We start from the raw sequence: 23,777 nt of genomic DNA on the forward strand, positions 1-23,777 counted from the left end.
CACCACCTTCAACACCTCTTTGATCCCTTTGTCTGTGACATCTTTTGATTCTCTGCTCCTATCACTGCTTGCTTGTCCCTACAACCACCCCACCCTCAACTTCTCTCCCCGCACCCCACCCCCCACCTTAAACCAGCTTATATTTCACCCCTCTCCTAACTACACTCAGTTCTGTTGAAGGGTCATTGGACTCGAAACGTCAACTCTTTTCTCCACCGATGCTGCCAGACCTGCTGAGTTTTTCCAGGTAATTCTGTTTTTGTTTTGGATCCTTCTGTTCATGTTGCATGGTAGCTGCCACCACTGTAACACTAACCCGGAAGTTTCGGGTCCATATGACTCTTCACCAGAACAGAGTCATACGGACTCGAAACGTTAACTGTGTTCCTCTCCGCACATGCTGTCAGACCTGCTGAGTTTTTCCAGGTATTTTTGTTTTTGTTTCGGATTTCCAGCATCCTCAGTTTTTTGCTTTTACACTAACAATGAAACACCGTTTCCATCCTCTGCAATCCATTCTTTCAAAAACTACTAAGCACGGGGAGACCTAACGCAGACTGGGTTACCGCTTTGCGGAACACCTTCGGTCCGTCCCCAAACATATCCCAGACCTTCCGGTCGCTTGCCATTTTAACACACCATCCTGCTCTCAAGCCTCCGTGTCCATCCTTGGCAGTGTTCCAGTGAAACCCAACCAAACTGGAGGGACATCACCTTATTTTCCGATAAGGCACTTTCAGCCTTCTGGACTTCACATTGAGTTCAACAACTTCAGACCATAACCTTATCCCCTTTTTAATTCCTTTTTTTCAAAATGCATTTTTATTTTTTATCCACTTATTTTTATTTATTTTATTTTTATTCATTGTTTTATCTCCTTTTATTTCCCCCTTTTATCCCATTTTCTATCCTTTTTTCCCCACCACCATGTAGGGTGTTTGCGAGTTTGATATAAAGAAAGCAGATTGGAGGTAGATATCAATGGACTAGTGAGGTGGGTAGAAAAGTGCCAATTGGAATTCAATCCAGATGAGTGTGAGGTCAGTATTGAGGAGGACAAAGAATACGAAGGGCTGTACAATAAATGACAGGATATTAAGAAGTTAAGTTTCACCTTGGAGTGAATGTCCACATACCTCTGAAGTTAACAGGATAGGAAGATAAGGTGATCAATAAGGATACAGAACAATTTCCTTTATCAGCTAAGACATAGAATATAAGAGCTGGTAGATTATGCTAGAATTGTATAAAACTCTAGTTAGGCCTAGAGTACTGGTCCCCACATCACAGGAAGGATGTGTTTGCAGTAGAGAGGGTACAGAGGAGATTTACAATGATACTGCCAAGAATGAAAACTTTTAGCAATGAGGAAAGATTGGATTAGCTAGGGTTGTTTCTTTTTGAACTGAGCATACAAAATTATGAGGGGCCTAGACAGAGAGGATGGGAAGGACCTATTTTCCTTAGCAGAGAGATCACTAACCAAGGGCATAGATTTAAAGTATTTGGCAGAAGGATTAGGGAGGAGTTGAGGTCAAATTTTTCACCCAGTGGTGGTCCTGAACTCACAGGTCGAAAGGGTGATAGTGGCGGAAATACTTATTGCATTGAAAAAATATTTGGATAATACTTGAATTGCTGTAATCTACAGGGCTTTGAACTAAAAACTGGAAACTGGGATTAGGCTCTTTCTTGGCTGGACCAGATACAGCAGGCCAAATAGCCGCCTTCTGTGCTATATGTTTCTATTCATAGTCTCAGGTTGGATGTGACCTTGGTGACGGTCACTCTGACTGCTGGCAGCCCACCTTCAACACACTCAGGTGGCCCTGGACAAAGAGCATGGGATATCCATTGGTACACTTGAGGCCTTCCATAACTGGTGGACATCACAAGGAGTGAATTGTATACAGGACAATGGAAACAATATTATTTAGTTTGTTAGGTTTACTTTGTTTTATATGATTTGGTATTCTATTAGTTGTGCCTTTCTAAAAATAGATCATTTTGATAGCTTTCTTGTATTTGGATTGATGACACTGGGTGATCTCATGTCTCCTTATGTGTTAACAGGAACGGCATACCAATATTCAACTGCCTTTAGAGCCTGCACCACACACCTTGAGCTGTGCCATTTCATTCTATATGGAAAGATTTCCTGTATAGCCTCCCTACTATCTGACCCTTATCTTCCATCCAGACATGTATGGTGAAGTGTTGCTGAGCAGTTCCATCAAATTTATTTTTAAGTTGCTTCACCACCTCCCAGTCTGCCTGTAACTCTTGCAGCCTGCATATGTCTGTGCATTACATCCACACAAAGCTTGAGGTTGCAGCTGCTGTTCTATTATTTGAAGAGGTTGCTCCTCAACTTCTGTCTACACTCCAGTCTCTTGCTGCTGATCTTTGGACATCCCGTGTGGAGGGATTGTGGGCAAGTTGCAGTGCTTCTTCCTGGCTGCATGGGCCTGGCTAAAGTGACCACTCACAGATCCAGGTTGGACACGATCCATGAGAGGAGTCAATCTATTTGCCTACCTCTATTCCATGGTTTTCTACATGTCCAGGTAGCCTTGGAGAAGAGTCCACCAGTACACTTGAGGCCTTCGTGCCTGTGGGAAATGCAAGTACTTGAATGTTTGGTGGATTGTGGAAATAGTGTTATTACATAAGTTATGCGTCTCTTTTGTTTTTGACTAAGTTTTTTTTAACTCGTGGCTTATAAAAAGAGGTAACTTTGTGTGAGTTTTGTTTTATTTGAGAAAACTGAAGCAATCCAGTGTTTCCTTACTGTTTTAAAAGAGTTAAAAATGGCATGCAAGTATCCCTCTATTGCAGTAAAGTGACAACTGCGCGGCCATTAGAAGGAGTGCGGTAGAAGAAGAGCTATACGAGGCGGGGGGGGGGGGGGGAATGATGGAAAATCTCGCGGGATTTGAAATCGGACACGAGTGCGCAGGCGTGAAGCCAATTTTTTTTAACTGGTTGTTGTTGGTGAAGGTAATAAATGGTGGTGGCGGCGGCTGTGTGGGCTGGGCTTGAACGTAGACACGGAGTTGGGAGGATGTAGTAGCCTTAGGCCCAGGAGTGTGTGACTTAAGATGGGCCTCATGTTATCTTACTGCTCCCTCACTTCCCCCAGGGGTTGATTGGCCCTGGGCTGCAGCTTCTCCTTTGAACCCAAATCGAGGAAGGGGAATGAGCAGGACTCTAGGTTTTGGTGGGTGCGAAGTGTTTCCTCCATGCTGAGGTCTTGATCTTGTTTGTGGGGCAGCAGACGTTCTAGAGAACCATCTAAGATGATAACCCAGCAGCGGGACTTGGGAAGTGAAATAAATGGCGATGGGGAGGTGGCGACTGAAACTGTATCCCAGCATCTTCAGGGGAGGATGGCGACCACTGGAGGAAGAAGATGGGCTTCTGATTTGATTTATTTCAGTAATGTGATGGGAAAATTCAGATAAATGGACTATATGCTTTCGGTTCCATCAATGTGGGAAAGTGTAGGATAAGTCAAAAATTGAATAAGTTGTGACCAAACTGTTGCTGGATCTGTTAATTTATTAGAAAAACGAGCTGGAGTATACCGATTGGCCCTTCTAGCCTGCTCTGTCAGTCAGCATGGTCATGGCTAATATATCTCTACTCCACCTTCCCTCACCATCCATATATCCCTTAATTCCTTTAGTACCCCAAAATCTACTATCCCTGTACTTAATGACTGAGCATTCACAGCTCTCTAAATTCACAGATTTGCAACCCTTTGAGTGAAGAATTTTCTCATCATTTCAGTCCTAATAACTGACCCCTTATTATTCTGAGACTGTGATTGTGTTGTAGATTCTCCAGCCGAGGGAAACCTTTTCTCAGCATCTACCCTGTCAAGTCCATTAAAATGTTTTTTTAATTGGATCACCTTTCATTCTTTGAAACTCCAGACAGTGTAGGGATTGTCTACTCAGTCTCCTTACAGCACAATCCCTCTCATCCTGGTGAACCTCTGTTGCATTCCTTTTGGAACATGTATGTCCTTCCTTGTATAAAGAGGCCAAAAGTGCACCCATTTCTCCAGGTGTTGCCCAGTGACAGTGAAGGAGTGGCAATATATTTCCAAGTCATGGTGCTGAATGGCTTGGAGGGAAACATCCAGCTGTTGGAATCTGCTGCCCATGTCCTTTTAAATGGTAGTGGTCATGGGTTTGGAAGATGCTGCCTGAGGAGCCTTGGTGAGTTTCTGCACAGAATCTTGTAGATGGTACACACTGCTGCCACTGTTCGTTGGTGGTGGAGGGGGTGAATGTTTGTGGATGGGGTGCCAATGAAGCAGGCTGCTTTGTCCTGGATGGTGTCAAGCTTCTTGAGTGTTGCTGGAGCTGCACTTATCCAGGCAAGTGGAGAGTATTCCATCATACTCCTGACTTGTGCCTTGTAGATGGTAGACAGGCTTTGGGAAGTCAGGAGGTAAGTTACTCACTGCTGGATCCCTAGCCTCTGACCTGCTCTTGTAGCCACAGTATTTATATGGCTATTCCAGTTCAGTTTCTGGTCAATGGTAATGCCCAGGATGTTGATAGTGAGGGATTCTGTGATGGTAATGCCATTGAATGTCAAGGAGTGATGGTTAGATTCTTTCTTGTTGGAGATGGTCATTGCCAGGCACTTGTGTGGCGTGAATGTTACTTGCCACTTGTCAGCCCAAGCCTGGATATTGTCCAGGTCTTGTTGCATTTGGACATGGACTGCTTCAGTCCTACACTGTTGTTTTCTGTCCATTAACCAAACCTCAATCTATACTAATTCAGTCTGTTTATTTATGAAGAACAGCAAAAGAGGAATCACAAATTAAAACCTTAGAAACAAAACTTAAATTTTCATTAGGTATTCATACTTTGCTGTGCCACTTCATTACAATTTAATATTCATTCCTCCTGGATCTCTGCATCTGGGTAAATTCACATTCTAATGTTGGTAGTTGTATTAGGACGAGGAGACTTAACTCTCAACTTCCTTAATCTCACACCTGTGTCTGGATGGCACAACTATAACATCTTAATTTCTGTAACCTCTCTGAGCCTCTGTCAGAGATTCACTTTGAGTTTACAGAGCCACCCTCTGATACAAAATAGCTAAAGTACCACTGGACCTTGTTCAAAAAGACTGCTACTAGAACTATACTGAGAACTTTAATATAAAAAACACCATTTTGTATACCATTAATTTACAAAGAAATCTCCCCAGTTTCAGTGATTGATCTGAGCGGCGTGAATTGGAAGAGTTAAGCCATTTTTACTGTAAGTCACTGCATACAGCCATGCCAATGAAGTAGCAGCAACTCTGTCACTTGTTTATTCCCTACCTTCTTTGGTCTACTCACAGAGTCTCACACAGGTCAAGATGATGCAGGGTATTTTTATGTACCCATGTTGAGCTGTTTCTGGGCCTGGGGTCTTGGTAGTAGCTTGTTTCCTGTTCCTAACATTTGTTTGTCTAAAATTTCATAGTTAAGATAACAGTAGCCAATTCCCAGGATTCAGTTTGACTTCTGAACCTGTTTTGAGGACCACCTATTTAGGCAATTCTTATGCCGTTTTCAACACTAACATGTTATGATTGTACAAATTGCAGGTAAAAAATTTAAAAGTTTTTGAATCTAAAATTGTAATCACAATGCTGTCTGCTATTCAAATGTTGAATTTGATCTGTACACAGAATTCTGTCATCACCGGTTAATTCCATGATTCTGTTTCAATTTATAGGGTCAACATATTAAAATTCCTGGTACAACACATGTCGTCTGAAAAAGTAACTGTCACAGTTCGTCTGGTTCGATCCTTTGAACATCGCAATTTCAAACCTGTGGTCTACCATGATGTTAATGTAAATCAGTCTGTAAAGGAATTCCTTAACTTTCTCCAGAATGGTGAGATAACCTCCAAGAGATACTGTTTGTTCTGTATCTACAAATCTGTTTAGTTATTTTGTTTAATAAAAACAGGAAACGCTGGAAATACGCAACAGGTCTGGCAGCATCCGTGGAGAAACAGTTAATGTTTCAGGCTCTGACACTTCACCAGAACTGGGAAATGATAGGAATGTGATGAAGAGAGGAGGATAGGAAAAAGAACAAAAGAGGGCAGGAGAGATTAAATTACAAAAAAGATTGGGAAATTGGTGCTCTTCCGTTTTCGACCTTAAACAGAAACCCTGCCTGTCTTCTCAGATGGATGTAGAAGATTTCACAGCACTCTTTCCAGAAAGAGCAAGGAGTTCTCACTGATGTCCAGGCCAATGTGTATACCTCAACCAACATCAGTAAAACATTATCTAGTCATTATCTCATTGATGTTTGTGGGACCTTTCTGTGTACAAGTTGGCAACTGCATTTCCTTATATTGCGGCAGTGATTCCACTGCAAAGTATTTCACTAACTGTAAATTGTTTTGAAATGTCCTGAGGTTGTGAAAGGTGGTATAAAATGCAAATCTGTCTATAAATGATTCAGATATTGGAATAGAGTAAAAATTCAAGATTTGCAGAGGATACCAAACTTGGAAGTGTGACAAACAGTAAATACGATACCAATCAGTTATAAAAGGACGTAGGCTAACTGAATGGGCAGACAAGTGGCAGATGAAATTTAATACAAAGAAATATGTGGTGATGAATTTTGACAACATTGATAGGGAGAGGCAATATATACTTAATGACACAGTTTGAGGAACATGCAGGGATGGAGGGATCCAGGGGTTTTTGTGCACAGGTTTTTGAAAATGGCAGGATTTATTGAGCGAGCAGTTAACAAATGGGACCTTGGACTTCATAAATAGAGGAATTGAGTACAAAAGCATGGAAGTTATGCTAAACCTTTAGAAAGCTCTAGTTAGGCCATAACTAGAGTATTGCATCCAGTTCTTGTCACCACATTTTAGGAAGTATGTGAAAATCTTTGAGAGGGTGCAGAGGAGATTTATCAGAATGGTTCCTGAGCTGAGGGAATTTAGCTACAAGGATAGGTTGGCGAAGCTGGGATTTTTCTCCTTGGAGTCAAGGAGATTTAATAGAGTTGTACTACTCTACGACAGGTTTAGATAAGGTAGACAACAAGAAACTTTGCATCAGCTGATGATACAAGAACTATAGGACACATATTTAAGGTTTTGGGCAAGGGGTGTGGGTGGGTAAAATGTGAGGAGGAACTTTTTTACACAGTGAGTGGTAATGACCTGGTACTCGTTGCTTACAAGGGTGGTAGAAGTGGAGATGATCAATGATTTCAAAAGGAAATTGGATAGGTGCTTGAGGGAAATAAACTTGCAGATATATGGGGATAGAGCAGGAGAATAGGACTGACTGGATTACGTAGAGAGATAGCATAAACTCGATGGGCCTCCTGCTGTGCTTTTATGACTATGACTTCCCTGTTCAAGTGACTTTATGGCATTTTTATGTCATCTTTGAGTAACCGCCACTGCACACCCAAAAATTGTGACTATCTTTTCTTTGGCAGCCTGCATCAATGCTATTTAAAAATGTTATGTTTTTGCTTTGTGCAGACATATTGTCAAAACCTGGACTTCCACCACCATTTAAGAAACACACCTATGGTATGTTGCATTTGAATTGAAATAGCTTTATATAGTTGCCATTTTAATCATTACATAGTCAGCCTTTATAGTCCGTCACATTGATGTAAGGCACTTGATTCAGCATAGTAGATTTTAACAACTGTTTCACTGATTCTGAAATACCATGGAATGTGGCAACAAGCCTCTCAACTATCATCTACCAGCTGACTGTTGCATATCCCTGACCATGAGCTCAATTGCCATGCACTACTGTATATTAGTCAGCCTTTCCACTATTTTCTGTAGCCTAAAGTCACACTTTCGTTCCCACCTGGCCCTGCATGGTGTGGGATGTTCTAATAAATCTCCCTGCTTTCACTCTTGACTGACAGCTATGTTTTCCCCACCCACTTGTTAATGATGAACAGTGTGTGCTGTTTGAGCCAGCCTCCCCACTATCACCCTGCAGCTGACAACCTTCTTTCTGGTTTTAATTGTTTTTCTTGTGTTTGGGAAGAGCTAGTGAGGCTAAGCTACATCACTGCTTCTGTTGTTTTAGTTTCCTGTTTTAGGAGGAGCTTGAACAATTATGAATTCCGAAAGGTAGGGCTGCTATCTCCAAATTGCTCAACATTGAGCATACCTCAGTGGAAGTTTTCTTTAAAAATCTTGTATGAGCTGCTTGAGTGTGTGTGTCTTTCTGTCTCTTAATATCTCTGAATGTGATTTTGTATGTCATTCTGTAATCCAGCCTGATATTCCCTTTCAGCCTGGAGATCCAATTTTTTTCTCCCTCTATAGCTTGGGAGGAAACATTATTTTTTTGCCTAAAAAAAATTATAGCCCTAAGTCTGGCTCGAGGATCACTGTGGATGGTGAAAATAGAATAAAATCAGAAATACACAGTGTTATACACATTGAAAAAACAGGCATGCAAACATAAAGGCACAATTTTTTTGTCGATGAACAATTTAACTTTTAATTTTATATTATTCCTTCAGATGCATTGAAGATTATTCATCAAGCACACGGAGCAAAGGTATGGTTAAATGCAGAAGAGTTTTTTTTGGCTTTGTTCTTTCAACATGATTTTTCTAAAACTAGTTGTAGCTTATGAAGCACTCAGAAAAAAAGTAGCTTTTAGTACACCATGATGTATCACAATCTTGCTAAATCAAATGCACTATATACATGTTCCTCGCTTTATTCATGGCAGTTGATGGCTTTGCAAACTCACCCTAATGCAACTTTTGGTTGACTTTTAAAATGCTACACTTTTATGACCTTTTTAGCTTTTAATGGTTTATGAATGTGCACCCTGGATCCCTTTTCTTCTCTATGCCATTCAGAGTGTTATTTAGCTTAATTAGCTGGACAGCTGGTTTGTGATACAGAGTGATGCCAACAGCACGGGCTCAATTTCCATACTGGCCGTGGTCATCCACGAAGCCTTCTCAACCTTACCCCTCGCCTAAGATGTGGTGACCCTCGGTTTAAACTCACCACCAGTTGTCTCTCTCTAATGAGAGAACAGCCTATGGTCAAAGAACAAAGAAAAGTACAGCACAGGAACAGGCCCTTCAGCCCTCCAAGCCTGCGCCGATCATATTGCCCGTCAACTAAAACATTTTGCACTTCCGGGGTCCATATCCCTCTATTCCCATCCTATTCATGTTTTTGTCAAGCTGCCTCTTAAACACCACTATTGTACCTGCTTCCACCACCTCCTCTGGCAGCGAATTCCAGACACTCACTACCCTCTGCGTAAAAAACTTGCCCCGCACATCTCCTCTATAGCCCTCTGGAACTTTCATTTCATTTATTTTATCCAAGTATTACGTGGATTCCTTCTTCCTCATAGCAAAATACACCACTTCACACTTCTCTGTATTAAAATTCATTTGCCATTTACGCATCCATTCTGCATGTTGAGATCTGATCAATAAGATCATTTGCGAATTAGCCTCTGGTCATGCATCTTCCCTGCTGCAAATGATCAAGTTGCATTTTAGTTCTGGAAGTAGTTTTATTTTGGCCTTGTCAATCCATTTTTAATTTAATTTGTAGATTTCATAAGAAATTTAATCCTAATTTTAACCTTTTGTTCCCAATTTTTGTCATGTAGTTTCTGTTTTTCATTTTTATTCAGCATTTCACTTTTAACATTTTTGTTTAAAGAAATGTTTGTTTTTCACTTCTGAGAATGCACGGCTACAGAAAATTTTAAGAAATAATAAACTGATGCTTGAATGCAAGTGAGTTTTTAATAATCTGTTTTAATGTCCAACATCAGTCCCAAAAATAATCCAGTTGTCATAGAAGCAAGATGGGAACTCAAATAACAGTTTGCAATTATAGCAATAGTGTTTCATCAATAGAAGCAAAGCAAGAACTGATCACTGTTGAAAATAATTGTATTATCAATTCAGACAATTAGAACATAGGACAAACTTGCTTACAAAGACTTCAAAGTAAAATTAAGGACTGAAATCAAGATGAAAATTAAAATTGTATTTATAGTCTGTTGTTTTTGACACTCCCACAGTGCTGTCAATGTAAAATTTTGGGATTTTAACTCTGACAAAGAAGGAATGGTGATATATTTCCAAGTTAGGATGGTCTGTTACTTGAAGAGCAATTTACAGATGGTGGTGTTCCCATGCACCTGCTACCCTTGGGATCCTTCTAGGCAGTAGAGGTTGCGAGTTTGGGAGATGTTGTTGAAGAAACCTTGGTGAGTTGTTGTGGTAGTGCATCTTACAGATGGTACACAGTGCAACCATTATGCACTAGTGTGGAGGGAGTAAATGTTTAATGACTTATTTATAAAGTGCTTTTAATGTAATAAAGTGTCACAAGACAATTCACAGGACCATTATAAAGTTAGATACTGAGTCACATGAGCCAAGATGGTGAATGCCATCAAGTGGGCTGTTTTGTCCTAGACAATATCAAGTTTCTTGAATGGTTTTGGAGACGCACTCACCTAGGCAAATGGGAGTATTCCATCACAATCCTGGCTTCTGCCTTGTAGATGGTAGGGAGGTTACAGGGGGTCAGGATGTGAGTCACATGGCCACAGATTACCCAGCCTCTGTCATTTGTATACCTGACATCAGACTCTCAAAGCAATTGCTCTACTCAGAACTTGGTGGCAGGATACTCCTAGCAGGACACTAGAAACAATTTAGCATCCCTGAAGAGGTCAAACATACCCACTGATTTGTGGGCAACACTGGCTTGTGACCGACCAAAATGGAGAAGGCTCATTCAGGAAGTCACCGAGTACATCAAGAGACATTGTTGGGGACATTGCAGGGGCGAAGTTGCTGCGTTGGAGGGAGTGCACAAACCTCCATATAACCCATCTACCCGACTTTTCAAGCATCACTTGCCCCATGTGTGGTAGAGACTGCAGGTCTCACATTGGACTTACCAGCCATTTCAGAACCCAGCAAACCAGAGTGGTGGCAAGACACCCTTAATTCTGAGGGACTGCCTAGGAGGTATAATTATGTGGCTGGTTCAGTTAAGTTTACAGTCTTTGGTGACCCTTTGGATGTTGATGGTAGCAGATTTGGTTATTGTATTGGTGCTAAATGTCAAACGCAGATGGTTAGATTCTGTCTTATTGGAAATGGTTACTGCCTACAACTTGTTTGGCACGAATGTTATTTGCCACTTAACAGCCCAAGCCAGGACTAGCTGCATGTGGGCACAGACTGATTCATTACCTGAGGAGTTACAAATGGACTGAACACCGCAACAATCAGCAAACATCTCACTTCTGACCTCGTAATGGAGGGAAGGTTATCGAAGAGGCTGAGATAGTTAGGCCTAGGACACTGTCCTGAGGAACCCTTGTAGCGATGTTCATGGATTGAAATAACTTGCTTTTGACCTACAACTTCCACAATCATTTTCCTTTGTGCTAGGTATGACTCCTGCCATTGGAGAGTTCTCTCCCCCAACCCTGCCCACAACCACCACCCCTGTCCCATTGACTTCAACTTTACTACAGCTCCTGGAATGCCACACTCGATCAAAACTGCCTTGATCTCAAGGGCAGTCACTCTTAATTTACCCTGGCATTCAGCTCTTTTGCACATGTTTAAAACAAGGCTATGATGATATCTGTAGCCAAGTGATACTGGTGGAATCCAATCTGAGGATTGGTGAGTAGGTTTTTTGTGAGGGTAAGTACCACTTGATAGCAGAATCTATGTTACCATCCGTTACTTGGATGATTGAGAATAGACTGGCCAAGTTGGATTTGTGTTGCTTCTTGTCCAGCACATACCAGGGCAATTTCCCACTTTGCCAGGTAGATGCCAGTGTTTATAGCATGCTGCTTCTGCTGTTTAGTATGTATGTAACTGTGATTCGTAGATTCGCCCAGGCTGACACCTTTGTTTAGATATGCCTGGCTCTGCTCCTTGCATGCTTTCTTACACTCCTCATTGAATTAGGGATAATCCCCTGACATAAGTAATAATAATGAGAGAAATACTGGGCCATGAAGTTACAGATGATGGAATGCAGTTCTACTGCTGCTGATAGTCTGAAGTGCCATATGGATTCCTAGTTTTGAGCTGCTAGATAGATTTGAATGTCTTCTATTTTGCACATTAGTAGTGCCACACAACACGCTGGAGCGTGTCATCAGTGTGAAGAACTGTGTTGTTTATTTCTACCAATACCAATACAGGTGCATCAATGACAGGTAGATTGGTGAGGACAAGATCCAGTGAGTTTTTCCTCATATTTGTTCTCCTTCCATCTGCTGCAGGTTCATTTTGGTAGCTGCCCGTCAGGACTTAGCCTGCTCAGTTGTAGAGGTACTACCAATCTTGATGATGAACATTTAAGTCCGCCATCCAGAATGCATTTTATGAACTTGCTACCCTCAGTGCTTTGTTCAAGTGGTGTTTAACATGGGAGAAGCACTGATTTCATCAGCTGAGGGAGGGCTGTAGGCGGCAAACAGGAGATTTCCTGAGACTTCTTGGGGCCTGGTGTGCCTCTTGACCCTATACTAGTGTGCCTCCAACCTTTGGTGGGTTTGTCTTGCAAGTGTAATAATATGTACCAAGGGATAGTGACTGAGGAGTCTGGGACATTGGCTGAAGTATTTGATCCTGAGAGCATGGTGATGTCAGGCTGTTGTTTGACTAGTCTGTGGGTCAGCTCTCCCAATTTTGGGACAAATTCCCAGATGTTATTAAGGGATTTGCAGGGTTGTCTGGGCCGGGGTGTCTTTTGTTGTGTCCAGTGCCTAGGTAGTACATTTTATTTTCTGTTTTACAGACGAATGATCTTGTAGTGAGTTTGGATAATGATGATCAACTTATGTTAAAGGAGGCAAGCACACTGAAAGAAGCAGGTGTGGGTAAGTGATTGGAAAACCTCTAGTTTTTGACACATTTTGTATAACTGTATATTTTGAGTCTGTGTGAACGTATGATTGTTATAAAAGTAGCATTCAAATTTGCTTTGATTTGTGGTGAGCAAGAACTAATTTGATCTTAGAATCACATGCAACAAACACAGAAAGCAGTGTTTACATTTGCACATCAGAATTTGGAGTAACTAAACAATTAAATGTAACAAGCATGTCAAAATGCTGTTTCTAACTGACTAAGCTGAAAGCCGACCCTGGCACCTATACACATCTGGAACTATGATAAAGCTCAACTGCAAGCATTTACTAAAACATTGAAAATAAAATTTTCCCTTGATTTTGACAAGGTAATGCACAGTAAATGTGAAGTAAATAGTTCTGTAGAAAGTGGGTAGAATTGAACAGATCAATTAAGTTACACTTTACATCAGTAATATAATTTAAATTTGAGTACTTCAACTTCTCCCAACAGATGAATTTATAGATTATAGGACAGAAGGTAGAATTTCATATCAAATGAAACTTCAGGTTGTTCATATATTCTAAGATTGTCAGTTGTTTGTTCTAAATTCCAGTTCTCAATTTTGCTGCTGATTTAAGATATATAGATAATATCTATACATTAGATTCTTTGAAGATTCACAGGGGCTGCAACATAATTTTTCAGTCAATTTATATATCCAAGTTACAAATAAGATGCAATATTGATATTAATGAAATAATTTGACAATATACTTTTAAATTGCATTTATAAATTTGAAATACAAATAGAAACAGTTAGTCAAAAAATGGCTACAATTTTTTTGCTCCCAATTGTAATTAGTTAGAACTCTGAACTCTTCTTAATGGCTTAGTGGATAAATAATTGTGGAATTCAGCCATATAGACAATGCAGGATCTGGGCTCAATCAGCAATCCATTCTAAATTGTCTGATCTCAGTTGGGGCAGAGTTTGTTCTACAATTAATCTCAACATTTCTGCAGGGGGATGATTAAAAAATTCAGCTACGGTTCATACTTCTGATTGCTGTTCATTGTCACTGCTGGAAAATTCAGAGAACAAATTTATCTTTATCAGGTATCTAAAGGTGAAATGCAAGTGAATTTTCTGAACAGCTACAGTTTTGAGTGAAACACAAATTTGTATAGTATTACAGAAAATTTCATGCCTTTCCCTTTATCTTGCAGCCCATGAAACAGAAATGGCTTGTTTTAAGAAAGAAGATTATGAAACGTTCAAAAAGAACCCTGTAGTAATCTGGTGATGAAAGTAATATATGCTAAGTTTCTTAAATAATTTTAATGAGCTCAAGTACCTTTCTACAGAATGTTGAAAGGAAATATGTTCGACATAATAGAGAAGCTCATCTAAATAAAATGAACTTTCAGTATTTTTTTCCTGTTAAAATGTTGACAGTAAAGATATACATTTTAATTTGACTGGCCTAATAGTCTCTTCCATGATCTTTTTGCCACAAAGTGCTGAACAGTAACTCTGTACTTTCCCTGCAATGAAAGGGAGAAAATTGGAACCCTAATCACCTGCTTGGGATTTGTTGCAGAGCAATTTTGAAAGTGGCCTCAGAGCAGGTAGTCTTCATACTTTCCATTGGGGAACAGGTTGGATGGAAATCTAGATAGTTGAAATCAGCAACTACATTTTTTATATATCAATATCAAATTGTGAACATTGTTTCAAATAAATGGATATAAATTCACTTATGGTTTCTTATATAAATTTGTGTTAATTTATTTGATGTTTGGGATTAACAGTAAAAGTTACTTGCAGTGTAAAGTTTATTAGTCCTTCTCTATTCCTGTGACAAGTTGAGTGAAAAACACAACTATTTATATAGCATGTTTCATATCCTCAAGAACACTATACAGCCAAAAAAAACCTTCAGTTTATTCACTACACATAAAGACATCAGTCACATTGGAAGAAATGTTGGTGAGGAGGCGGGAGAGGAAGGAATCAACGTCCCTTCCCAGTGTGTGTATGCTCGTGTACTCCCCCCACCCCAGGTTTTTGCATTTAATTCGCACTTGGTGTGAATTGCTACGTCATGAATTATACCCAGAGTGTCACAAAATTGTGCAAGTGAGTATCCATACACTACCCTCTGAAGTCAGTTGCAGGTTGAAATATCCAATTTGATTTATTGCAGTTACATAGTTTTTTTTTTAACATTGGCTGTCATCAGGTGCATCACCAAGTGGAAGATAGACAATTTATCTCTTCCACCTCCAATGGAGGGCCAGCCACTTGCGTGTAGCTTGGTCCTCGTTCTTAACCCAGTTTCAGCTGAAAATTTATGGATGGCAAATCTTTATAAGGCAGCGTGCAAAAAATATCTGCTTCAGATCTTTTAAATTTACCATGAATGCTTTGTAAATTACTTTCCTAAAGGGTTACTTGAACTGGTCAATTTTTTTCTTACTGTTCATACTGCATGTTGTCTAAACCTGCTCGAAACTGTCCAGAACACAATGATGTGTGAACCTCAAGTTTAATAGTCTAGCGTGTACAGACTGTGTAATTTCATTAAATGAGCATTCATGTTTTTAAATGAAACTATGGCTAGAATTCCCCCCTTCCCCTAGAAGCAGGCTGGCAGAGAGGGCATTGTGTAACATTGGGTGACATGGTGGGAGGGGCTGTTGTGCCTGACATTTATCCACCTCTGGTATTTTGCTAGCAGCGGAGGAGGCCTCAGGTGGCCTGTCCACCCTTGAGACAATTGAAGCCCTTGAATAGTCAATTGAGGGCCACTTAAGGACAAAACCTCCCACCGCCACTCGTATTTTACCAGGGGTGAGGATTGACCATGTAATGTTACAAGACTGCCAGGTAAGCCCTGACTGCCTTGAGATGGGAACCCCGCTGTTTGAGCATCCTGTACCCAATGGAGGACTCACCCAATGGTCCTTCCTGCCCCCATTTTGTTCCCTCCCCCATTCACTGTCCGGCTCCAGTGACGATCGTCATTGGGAACTGGCTGCAGTCGTAGCATGGGTCACTGTTCCCTCCCAGGTAGGGGTGGAAATCTCGTCCTGAGCCAAGTACCAGCCGTAAAATTAAATCAGGGTTTCCTGTTTGAGGTGGGCTCACGCCTGACTTTATGGCTGAGGGGCAGGGCCACCCTCTTCATGTAAAATTCCAGCCTATGTTTTGTTCAACACTTTTCAGACTTTCACACACACTGGCAGAGGCCTGACAATTTAATAATCATGTAATTGGATGCATAAGTGTAAACATGACTGGGAAGTCAATTTTAATTTCTTGAGCTAGAGTACTTATCAAATATGCTCCACCAGCTTAGACGTAAACCTGTTGGGGATGGAAAGCTCTGGGATTTGAACCTACAATCATTTCTGAGAATTAGTAATAAATCAGTGATCTACAATGTATTTTAAATACTTTTAATAAATCCTCCAAGATGCCCACATCAGCATTTGTTGCTTTATTTGCAGTATGAATTGTAGAATGTTAGTGTAAAGCAAGAATTCCCACAGCAATCAGTTAAAAAAAAATTGAAAACTGAGTGAAAATACCTGGCAGCAATTTAATTGTTGTATTTAAAATCTCTCATTGTCTATTATTCAATATTCCTGTCAAAAGTATCAAACATACAGTACTTTCAAAGAGGGTATTGGATCGGAAGAACTTTTGGATGTGAATTTTTCCTCCAGGTCACACGAAAGAGAAGCTACTTTTAAGGAGGGAATTTAAAAAGAGGTTCTTATTAAACTGAACTCCTTCAAGTAAATGATAAGGCACTTGGAGAGAGGTTCATACTACTAGGCCCAATACCTAAAATATTTGCATTGTGCTTGTCACCTCTGCTCCTGAGGCTACCACCACCCGCTAGTCTTGTTGGCAGTAGCTGAGACACGAAGTGAAAGAAATTGTCTTCCTCCCCATTGTAATTTATACAGTGAGGTCAAGGAGTGGCCAGCCGCTGTCCTTGCTACATGCTTGTAGAGGAAGGTTGCTGGCATGGTATTGGATCTCCCCATCTCATTTCATATGGTGATATTTCTGTGGTACATTGAAGGAAAACCCAATCCTTTGCTAATTAACATAATTCAGATTAAGGCAGTTTAACCCTGCAATTGTAACTTCTTTGCTATGTAGATATCAATATTAGCTAAATACTGAATTATTAAAGTGATCAAATGTTTTTTTAAACAAATATCAACAGTATAGGCAATAGCCAACAGAGGCATTAAACTCTCATTTTGAAGTCGGAGATATGTCATTTCAATCTAGAAGGAAAACAAAACTTTAATCAGCTGCTGTATGATAATTAAATCAATTTCAATTGGAATACATAATATGGTTGTGTTTAATTACTAAAGTCTTTGCTAATAAGAGGTAAACTAGAATTAATGTTTCTCACTCCCCCCTCTACTCCATGACCATTGATTACGTTTTGAAATTAAATTGTGAACAATATAGTTTAATTATATTTTTAAATGTACACAGGAGGTATGCAGATGTTGTACAAAAACCAATAGACCACAAATCTGTATCCCGATAGAACATTTCATGTATACACGTTTATAATTTTTCATACACTTTGTAATTGGATTAAAATGCTAATAAATGTATTAAATTGCAGTGTACATAATGTAAACACAAAAATCTTTACATTTAATCTTGCAGAATACAAACTTCAGACACTTAAAAAATAAAAGTATAGGGGCCTAGCTTGTCTGCTAGTTTATGCTGGTTTTATCAGTGCAACCTGGCTGAAATTGGCCAAACCGGTGCAAAAGATTTCAGAATTTTTGTGAAGTGTAAGTCAAAATTCAGACCTTCCATGCTGGTTTCAAAAGTATTCTGCCCCTCCAACATAGCTGTTCATATCTCCAGTTGAAATAATGCGGAAGGCAAGCTTCTGCCAGTCGTGCCTATTTGTAGCTGTTTGAGGAGGCTCTTCAAATTGGGTTTTTCTTTTGGCAAACAGGCACATTTTAGAAGTTTACATGTTAAGAAATAATTAATTTAAAAAGAAACTGACTAGTGTACTCCAAGGAAACATATTAATGGTTGTATAGTTTTTGGAAGTAATTTCCAGGGCTTTAAAATCTATTTACTCACAGATAAGGGCCTTAGACACCATGCGTTTCTTTTTTGTGATAAATACATTTTTGACTATTTTAAAAAAGGAATCCACTGTGACTCAAATACAATTAATATCTTTTCATGGAAATAGAAAAAATGATTGCACTGACCATACATGCTGGTTCACACAAGGTTTTACATTTGTGATTAGGCAAATGAGTTTGGGTGAAACTTAAACCATAACTTCATTTTTGTAAATTGCAGTTTCCCAATTGTGCCCTAAACCAAAACTCTCTACTCAAGTGTGGTTTAAACAATAGATATACTTAGAACTCTTACATCGCTATGTTTGGTGACAGTTGGCTCCAGGCATTATTTAGGTCGTACCAGCACTAGAATATATTGAACACTGTACAGCTGTTCTAATTAACACAATGCCATGATTTACATTAGACTCAACATTAAATACCTTGTGGTGTAATTGTCAACTTTACATTATCTAATTCTGTATACCTTATACCTGTGTAACCTAATTACAAACGTTATAGTCAGTTAAGGATACACTAAGGTGGGCTGTTCCTAGTTTGACAAAGTGCAATACTTAGAGGAAGAGAGTGCTATGCAAGACTTATAAAAGTTTACAGTAAGCACTGTTTTCCTAAATGGGTGTAATCACAATATATGTGACTTCTTATTGATTTAGGGTCTGTAGTCTTATGGGTACACCATTTGAATACCAACACAAACAGAAGCCTTCACAACTACTTATTGATCTAGATACTGATCAGTATATTTCTTCTATATTATTTTGTATCCTGAAAATTCTTCTTTCAGCATTTGGAATGAAACTCTGTTTTCTTGCTCAAGAAACTGCCACAATATCAACCCATCTCAAAACTATTCAATAAATGACAAAGCCTTTATATCGCTACTCATGCAGATAATGAATAAAATACTAACAATTATCCTGTTATACAAAGCATAAACACAATGTAAACAATCATTGTTTCTGTATATTTAAGAGCAGACAACTATTCTGCAGCAATCAACCCTATCTCTTTCTTATAAATTTTAAAAGCGCATTAGAATTAGTGCTTGAATTTATTTGCAGAAATTGAAAATTCTCTCAAATGGCAGTTGCAAAGGTAGTACTCAAACAATGCTGGTGTTCTCTGCATTGAAATCTGAAAAGTGACTAACATCACCAGCTTCATGGAACTTCACTTGGCGATTAACTTCCCAGCCACGTCTGATCCGTGTCAGTTTGCGATTCACAAAGGGAAGGAATAGGTACACTTTGGCCAGAAGGACTATGCAAGGCACGATGAGAGCAATTGTGAATGTAGGTGGCAGGTAGAATTTGTATTGGGCTGATTCGAAGGCTCTACACCATCCAAATGTTAGTGTGTGTAGAGTGCTGATCACCAGTGCAGTGTATCCAAGCCTGGACTGAAAAACAATGATTTTAAGGTTCACATAATTGATTGTGTCTCAACTTCTAAGTTTTACATTATTATTCATATGCATCTGTAAAGGGTTTAATGTACATCAGCTATCAAACTTTTTATACCATATTCTTTTAGTATACATTTCTAATACTGGTAGATTTATGTATTCTGTTTTGTACTTTATGTTGGCATTACATTCGTGGATATTGCTTCATTTCTTTCCCACATCCTAATCCACTAATCTCCATGTACTTCTGAAATGTCTCAATGATAACGATAGGATAAAAGACAGTAATTTTTAAATTTTGATGTTTGAATAACTTTCACATTTTGATTTTGTCATCTATACAATATGTAAAAACTACAAGTAAATTACATTAGTAAAGTACAACTGTGAAATTGTGTGTAGCTGTACAGAACTTGGAGGGATTGAGTTAAGATCAGTAAATACGATCTGGAATGCACTTCCTGAAAGGTGGAGGGGATAGATTCAATTGTGACTTTTGAGAGGAAATTGGATAAACAAGTGAAGGGAAAAAGAATTGCAGGGCCACAGGAATGAAGGAAGGGAATGGGACTAGCTAAATTGCTCTGGCAAAGAGCCAGCATAGGCCAAATTACCGCCTTTTGTGCTATAACCTTTCCAGGATTGATTAATCAAATTACAGATTTGAACTATTGGGCTGAACCTTCAGAAGAGCAGCAATCACAATCAGACACCGGAGCTCTGCGTTTCTCACCCGGACTTCGGAACCGGGCCTCTTCAGAAATGTGGAGCGTACCTAATCTTGGAGTCCTTCGTAATGCAGGATCGCTGGGAGGCACCAAGCCATGCCCCTTTATGGCACTAGCTGCCATATTCCAGTAAGTTTAAGGTCCCAAAGCCACTTTGAGAAGCTTTGGAGAGAAGGTAAGTGTGTAAGGTAAGTAGGTGAGGGGGTGGGGGTGGTAGTCAGGTACTTAGCCAGGTGATCAGGAGGGGGTAGTTGGGGGGGGTCCAGTGGGAAGTTAGGGGTTCAGCAGTATAGTTACCCAGGAATTAGAATTGGTTTTAATCCTAACTTTTCCTGGGCAACTATTCTGGTGAGTGAGTCGGAACCATCCGAAGTCTCCAACTCTAACTCAGAGTTTTGAAGGGTTCCAGACACACAGGAATTGTTCATCAGAAGTCCAAACTTCTCAGGCAACTCCTGTGTAGTCAGTGCATTGGGACGTCCAAGGAGTCCCCAGCGCATCTTTGGGGGTACCTCGGGTACGACCATCCGGAGATCAGAAGTTCTAGGCCATTGTCTTTATATGTAAACTACCATATAATTCAATGTTTTTCTCCTTAATATTTGCCAAATGACATCATCTCATGCTGTTTATGGTTCCAATGGTCATAATGGCATGTGCGCATTCTTCATGTCAACCTAGACAAGTGTTGATTGATTATTCAACCATTGATTGTCACAGGTACAATCTCGTTCTGTCGTGAACATGCCCAGTCTACATGCTTGCACCAGAAACAGGAATCTTGGCTGCTTTGCCCTTCAACTACCCAATTTGGAAACTTTGAAGCTCAGAGTACTTTCTACTGATTCTTAGCAAACAGCAAAGAAAGAACCCATGTTTATAGTGGATTACACAGACTCGGGAAGTCCCAAAACTTAGTCAATTCAATATCTCTTGAAATGTTGTCACTGTTGTGGGGAAATGTAGCAGCCAATTTGCGCACACTAGGCCCACAAACAAAGATAGGTAGATAATCTAGCTTAGTGATATTGGCTGAGGGATAAAAGTTAGCTAGGCACACAAACTCCCCAGTTTTTATTCAAATAGTACCATAGCATATGTTGCATCTACTTAAGAAGGCAAATGGGGCCTTGGTTTAATGCCTCACCGAAATACAGCACTTTCGGTAGTGCAGCCTTCTTTTAGTATTACAATAAACTGTCAGGCTGGATCATGTGCTCAAGGCACTGGATTGGGACTGAAACCCACAACTTTCTGATTCTGAAGAAGTTCGCTTGCTATTACTGAGCCAAAGCTGACATCTTAAAGAGTAGGGATTAAGCCTGTAGCCTTTAAGGTCTTTCTGACTCGCTAATATTATGCTGTACAATCCAAGGATCCAACTTTTAAAATAATTCAAAATAGTAAAATACTATCAATAAGCAAAAAAAAAAAGCATTATAACTCCTAAGAGTTACTTTCTGGGTGTTGGATTGTACAGTGATGGGGGGCTTCAATGTCAAATCACCAAGTGTGGCTTGTTAGCACCACTAATGACCAATCTGGCTGAATCCTAAAGGACATTGCTGCTAGATTGGGTCTGCAGCAGGAGGTGAGGGAACCAACAGGAGGGAAAAAGCTACTTGACCTTGTCCTCACTAATTCACCTGTTGCAGATGCTTCTGTCCATGATAGTATCAGTAGGAGTGACCACAGCACAGTTCTTGGGGAGATGAAGTCCCACCTTCATGTTGAGTATACTCTCCATCGTGTTGTGTATCACTACCACAGTGTTAAATGGGATAGATTTCGAACAGATCCAGCAACTCAAAACCGGGCATCCATGAAGCACCATGGACCAGCAACAGCAGAATTGTATTCAACCACAATCTGGCAGATGCAGCCCCCACTCTATCATTACCATCAAGCCAGGGGAACAACTCTGAGTGCAGGAGGGCATGCTAGGAGCAGCACCAGGCATATTTAAAAATGAGGTGTCAACTTGCTGAAGCTACAACACAGGGCTACTTGCATGCCAAACAGCATAAGCATCATGTAATAGAACTTAAGTGATCCCACAAACAACAGGTCAGATCTAAGCTCTGCAGTCCTACCACATCCAGTTGTGAATGTTGGTGAACAATTAAACAACTAACATGAGGAAGAGGCTTCACGTATTTCCCCACCCTCAGTGATGGGGGAGCCCAGCACATCAGTTCAAAAGATAAAGCTGAAGCATTTGTAACCATCTTAAGCCAAAAGTGCCAAGTGGATGATCCATCTCGACCTCCCTGGAGGTCCCCAGCATCACAGATGGCAGTCTTCAGCCAATTTGATTCACTTCACATGATATGAAGAAACAGCTGAAGGCACCGGATACTGCAAAGGCTCTGACAATATTCCGGCAATAGGACTGAAGATATGCTCCCGAACCAATTGCGGCCCTAGCCAAGCTGTTTCAGTACAGCTACAACACTGGCATCTATCTGACAAATGTGGAAAATTTCCCAGATATGATGTACCACAAAAAGCAGGACAAATCCAACTCAGTCAGCCTGCTCTCAATCATCAGCAAGGTGTCGTCAACAGTGCAATCAAGCGACAACTTACTCAGCAATAACTAGTTTACTGACAAAAACAAAAAGCTAAAAGCTACTGCGGATGCTGGAAATCCAAAACAAAATAAAAACAGAATTACCTGGAAAAACTCAGCAAGTCTGGCAGCATCGGCGGAGAAGAAATCAGTCAACGTTTCGAGCCCTCATGGCTCTTCGGCAGAACTGAAGCATAGTTTCAACAAGGAAGAAATATAAATATAACCAATTTATATTTCTCCCTTGTTGAAACTATGCTTCAGTTCTGCCGAAGAGCCATGAGGGCTCGAAACGTTGACTGATTTCTTCTCCGCCGATGCTGCCAGACTTGCTGAGTTTTTCCAGGTAATTCTGTTTTTACTAGTTTACTGACACTCAATTTGGATTCTACCAGGGCCACTCAGTTCCTAACCTCATTACAGCCTTGACTCAAACATGGACAAAAGAGTTTAACTCCAGAGATGAGGTGAGAGTGACTACCCTTGACACCAAGGCAGCATTTGACACTGTGGGGCTTGAAGGAGCCCAAGCAAAACTCGAGTTAATGGGAATCACGGGAAAAACTCTCCATTGGTTGGAGTCATAATGAGCACGAAAGAAGATTGTTGTTGGAGATCAATCATTTCAGTCCCAGAACGTTGCTGTGGGTGTTCCTCAGGGTAGTGTCCTAGGGCCAACCATCTTAGCTGCTTCATCAATGACCATCATAAGGTAAGGAGTGGGGATGTTCGCTGAAGATTGCACAATGTTCAGCACCATTGACAACTCCTCAGATACTGAAGCAGTCCATGTCCATATGCAGAAAGATGGACAACATTCAGCCTTGGGCTGATAAGTGACAAGTAACATTCATGCCACATAAGTGCCAGTCAATGACCATCTCCAACAAGAGAGAACCTGACCATCTCCCTTTGACCTTCAATGGCATTACTGCCATTGACTCCCCACTAACAACATCCTGGGGATTCCACTGATCAGAAACTG

At 40.3% G+C, this 23,777-nt stretch overlaps 2 protein-coding genes across 11 annotated transcripts in view; one reads left to right on the top strand and one right to left on the bottom strand.

Moving 5' to 3' along the window:
- Window positions 1-2,929: 2,929 nt before the first annotated feature.
- On the top strand, window positions 2,930-14,682 carry c11h2orf76 (chromosome 11 C2orf76 homolog). Of its 3 annotated transcripts, none has more exons than XM_078552383.1 (6): window positions 2,930-3,000; window positions 5,757-5,920; window positions 7,554-7,604; window positions 8,567-8,604; window positions 12,873-12,954; window positions 14,155-14,682. In XM_078552383.1, the coding sequence occupies exons 2-6, from the start codon at window positions 5,788-5,790 to the stop codon at window positions 14,229-14,231; spliced, it is 381 nt and encodes a 126-aa protein (XP_078408509.1). In that variant the 5' UTR covers window positions 2,930-3,000; window positions 5,757-5,787; the 3' UTR covers window positions 14,232-14,682. The 3 variants fall into 3 exon arrangements, with proteins under 3 accessions (XP_078408509.1, XP_078408511.1, XP_078408512.1); XM_078552385.1 differs by having other exon boundaries at window positions 14,485-14,682; XM_078552386.1 differs by lacking the exon at window positions 2,930-3,000 and adding an exon at window positions 3,035-3,410 and having other exon boundaries at window positions 5,755-5,920.
- Window positions 14,683-16,518: 1,836 nt separating this feature from the next.
- Window positions 16,519-23,777, bottom strand: part of steap3 (STEAP family member 3, metalloreductase) — a 44,366-nt gene continuing 37,107 nt past the window's right edge. For all 8 annotated transcript variants that reach the window (XM_078552376.1, XM_078552382.1, XM_078552377.1 and 5 more), the window contains one exon: window positions 16,519-19,486. In XM_078552376.1, coding sequence (XP_078408502.1) covers window positions 19,190-19,486 — 297 coding nt within the window. In that variant the 3' untranslated portion in view covers window positions 16,519-19,189. The remainder of the gene's footprint in view (window positions 19,487-23,777) is intronic.

Source organism: Cetorhinus maximus, chromosome 11, assembly GCF_964194155.1.
Source record: "Cetorhinus maximus chromosome 11, sCetMax3.hap1.1, whole genome shotgun sequence".
NCBI classification, from domain to species: Eukaryota; Metazoa; Chordata; class Chondrichthyes; order Lamniformes; family Cetorhinidae; genus Cetorhinus; species Cetorhinus maximus.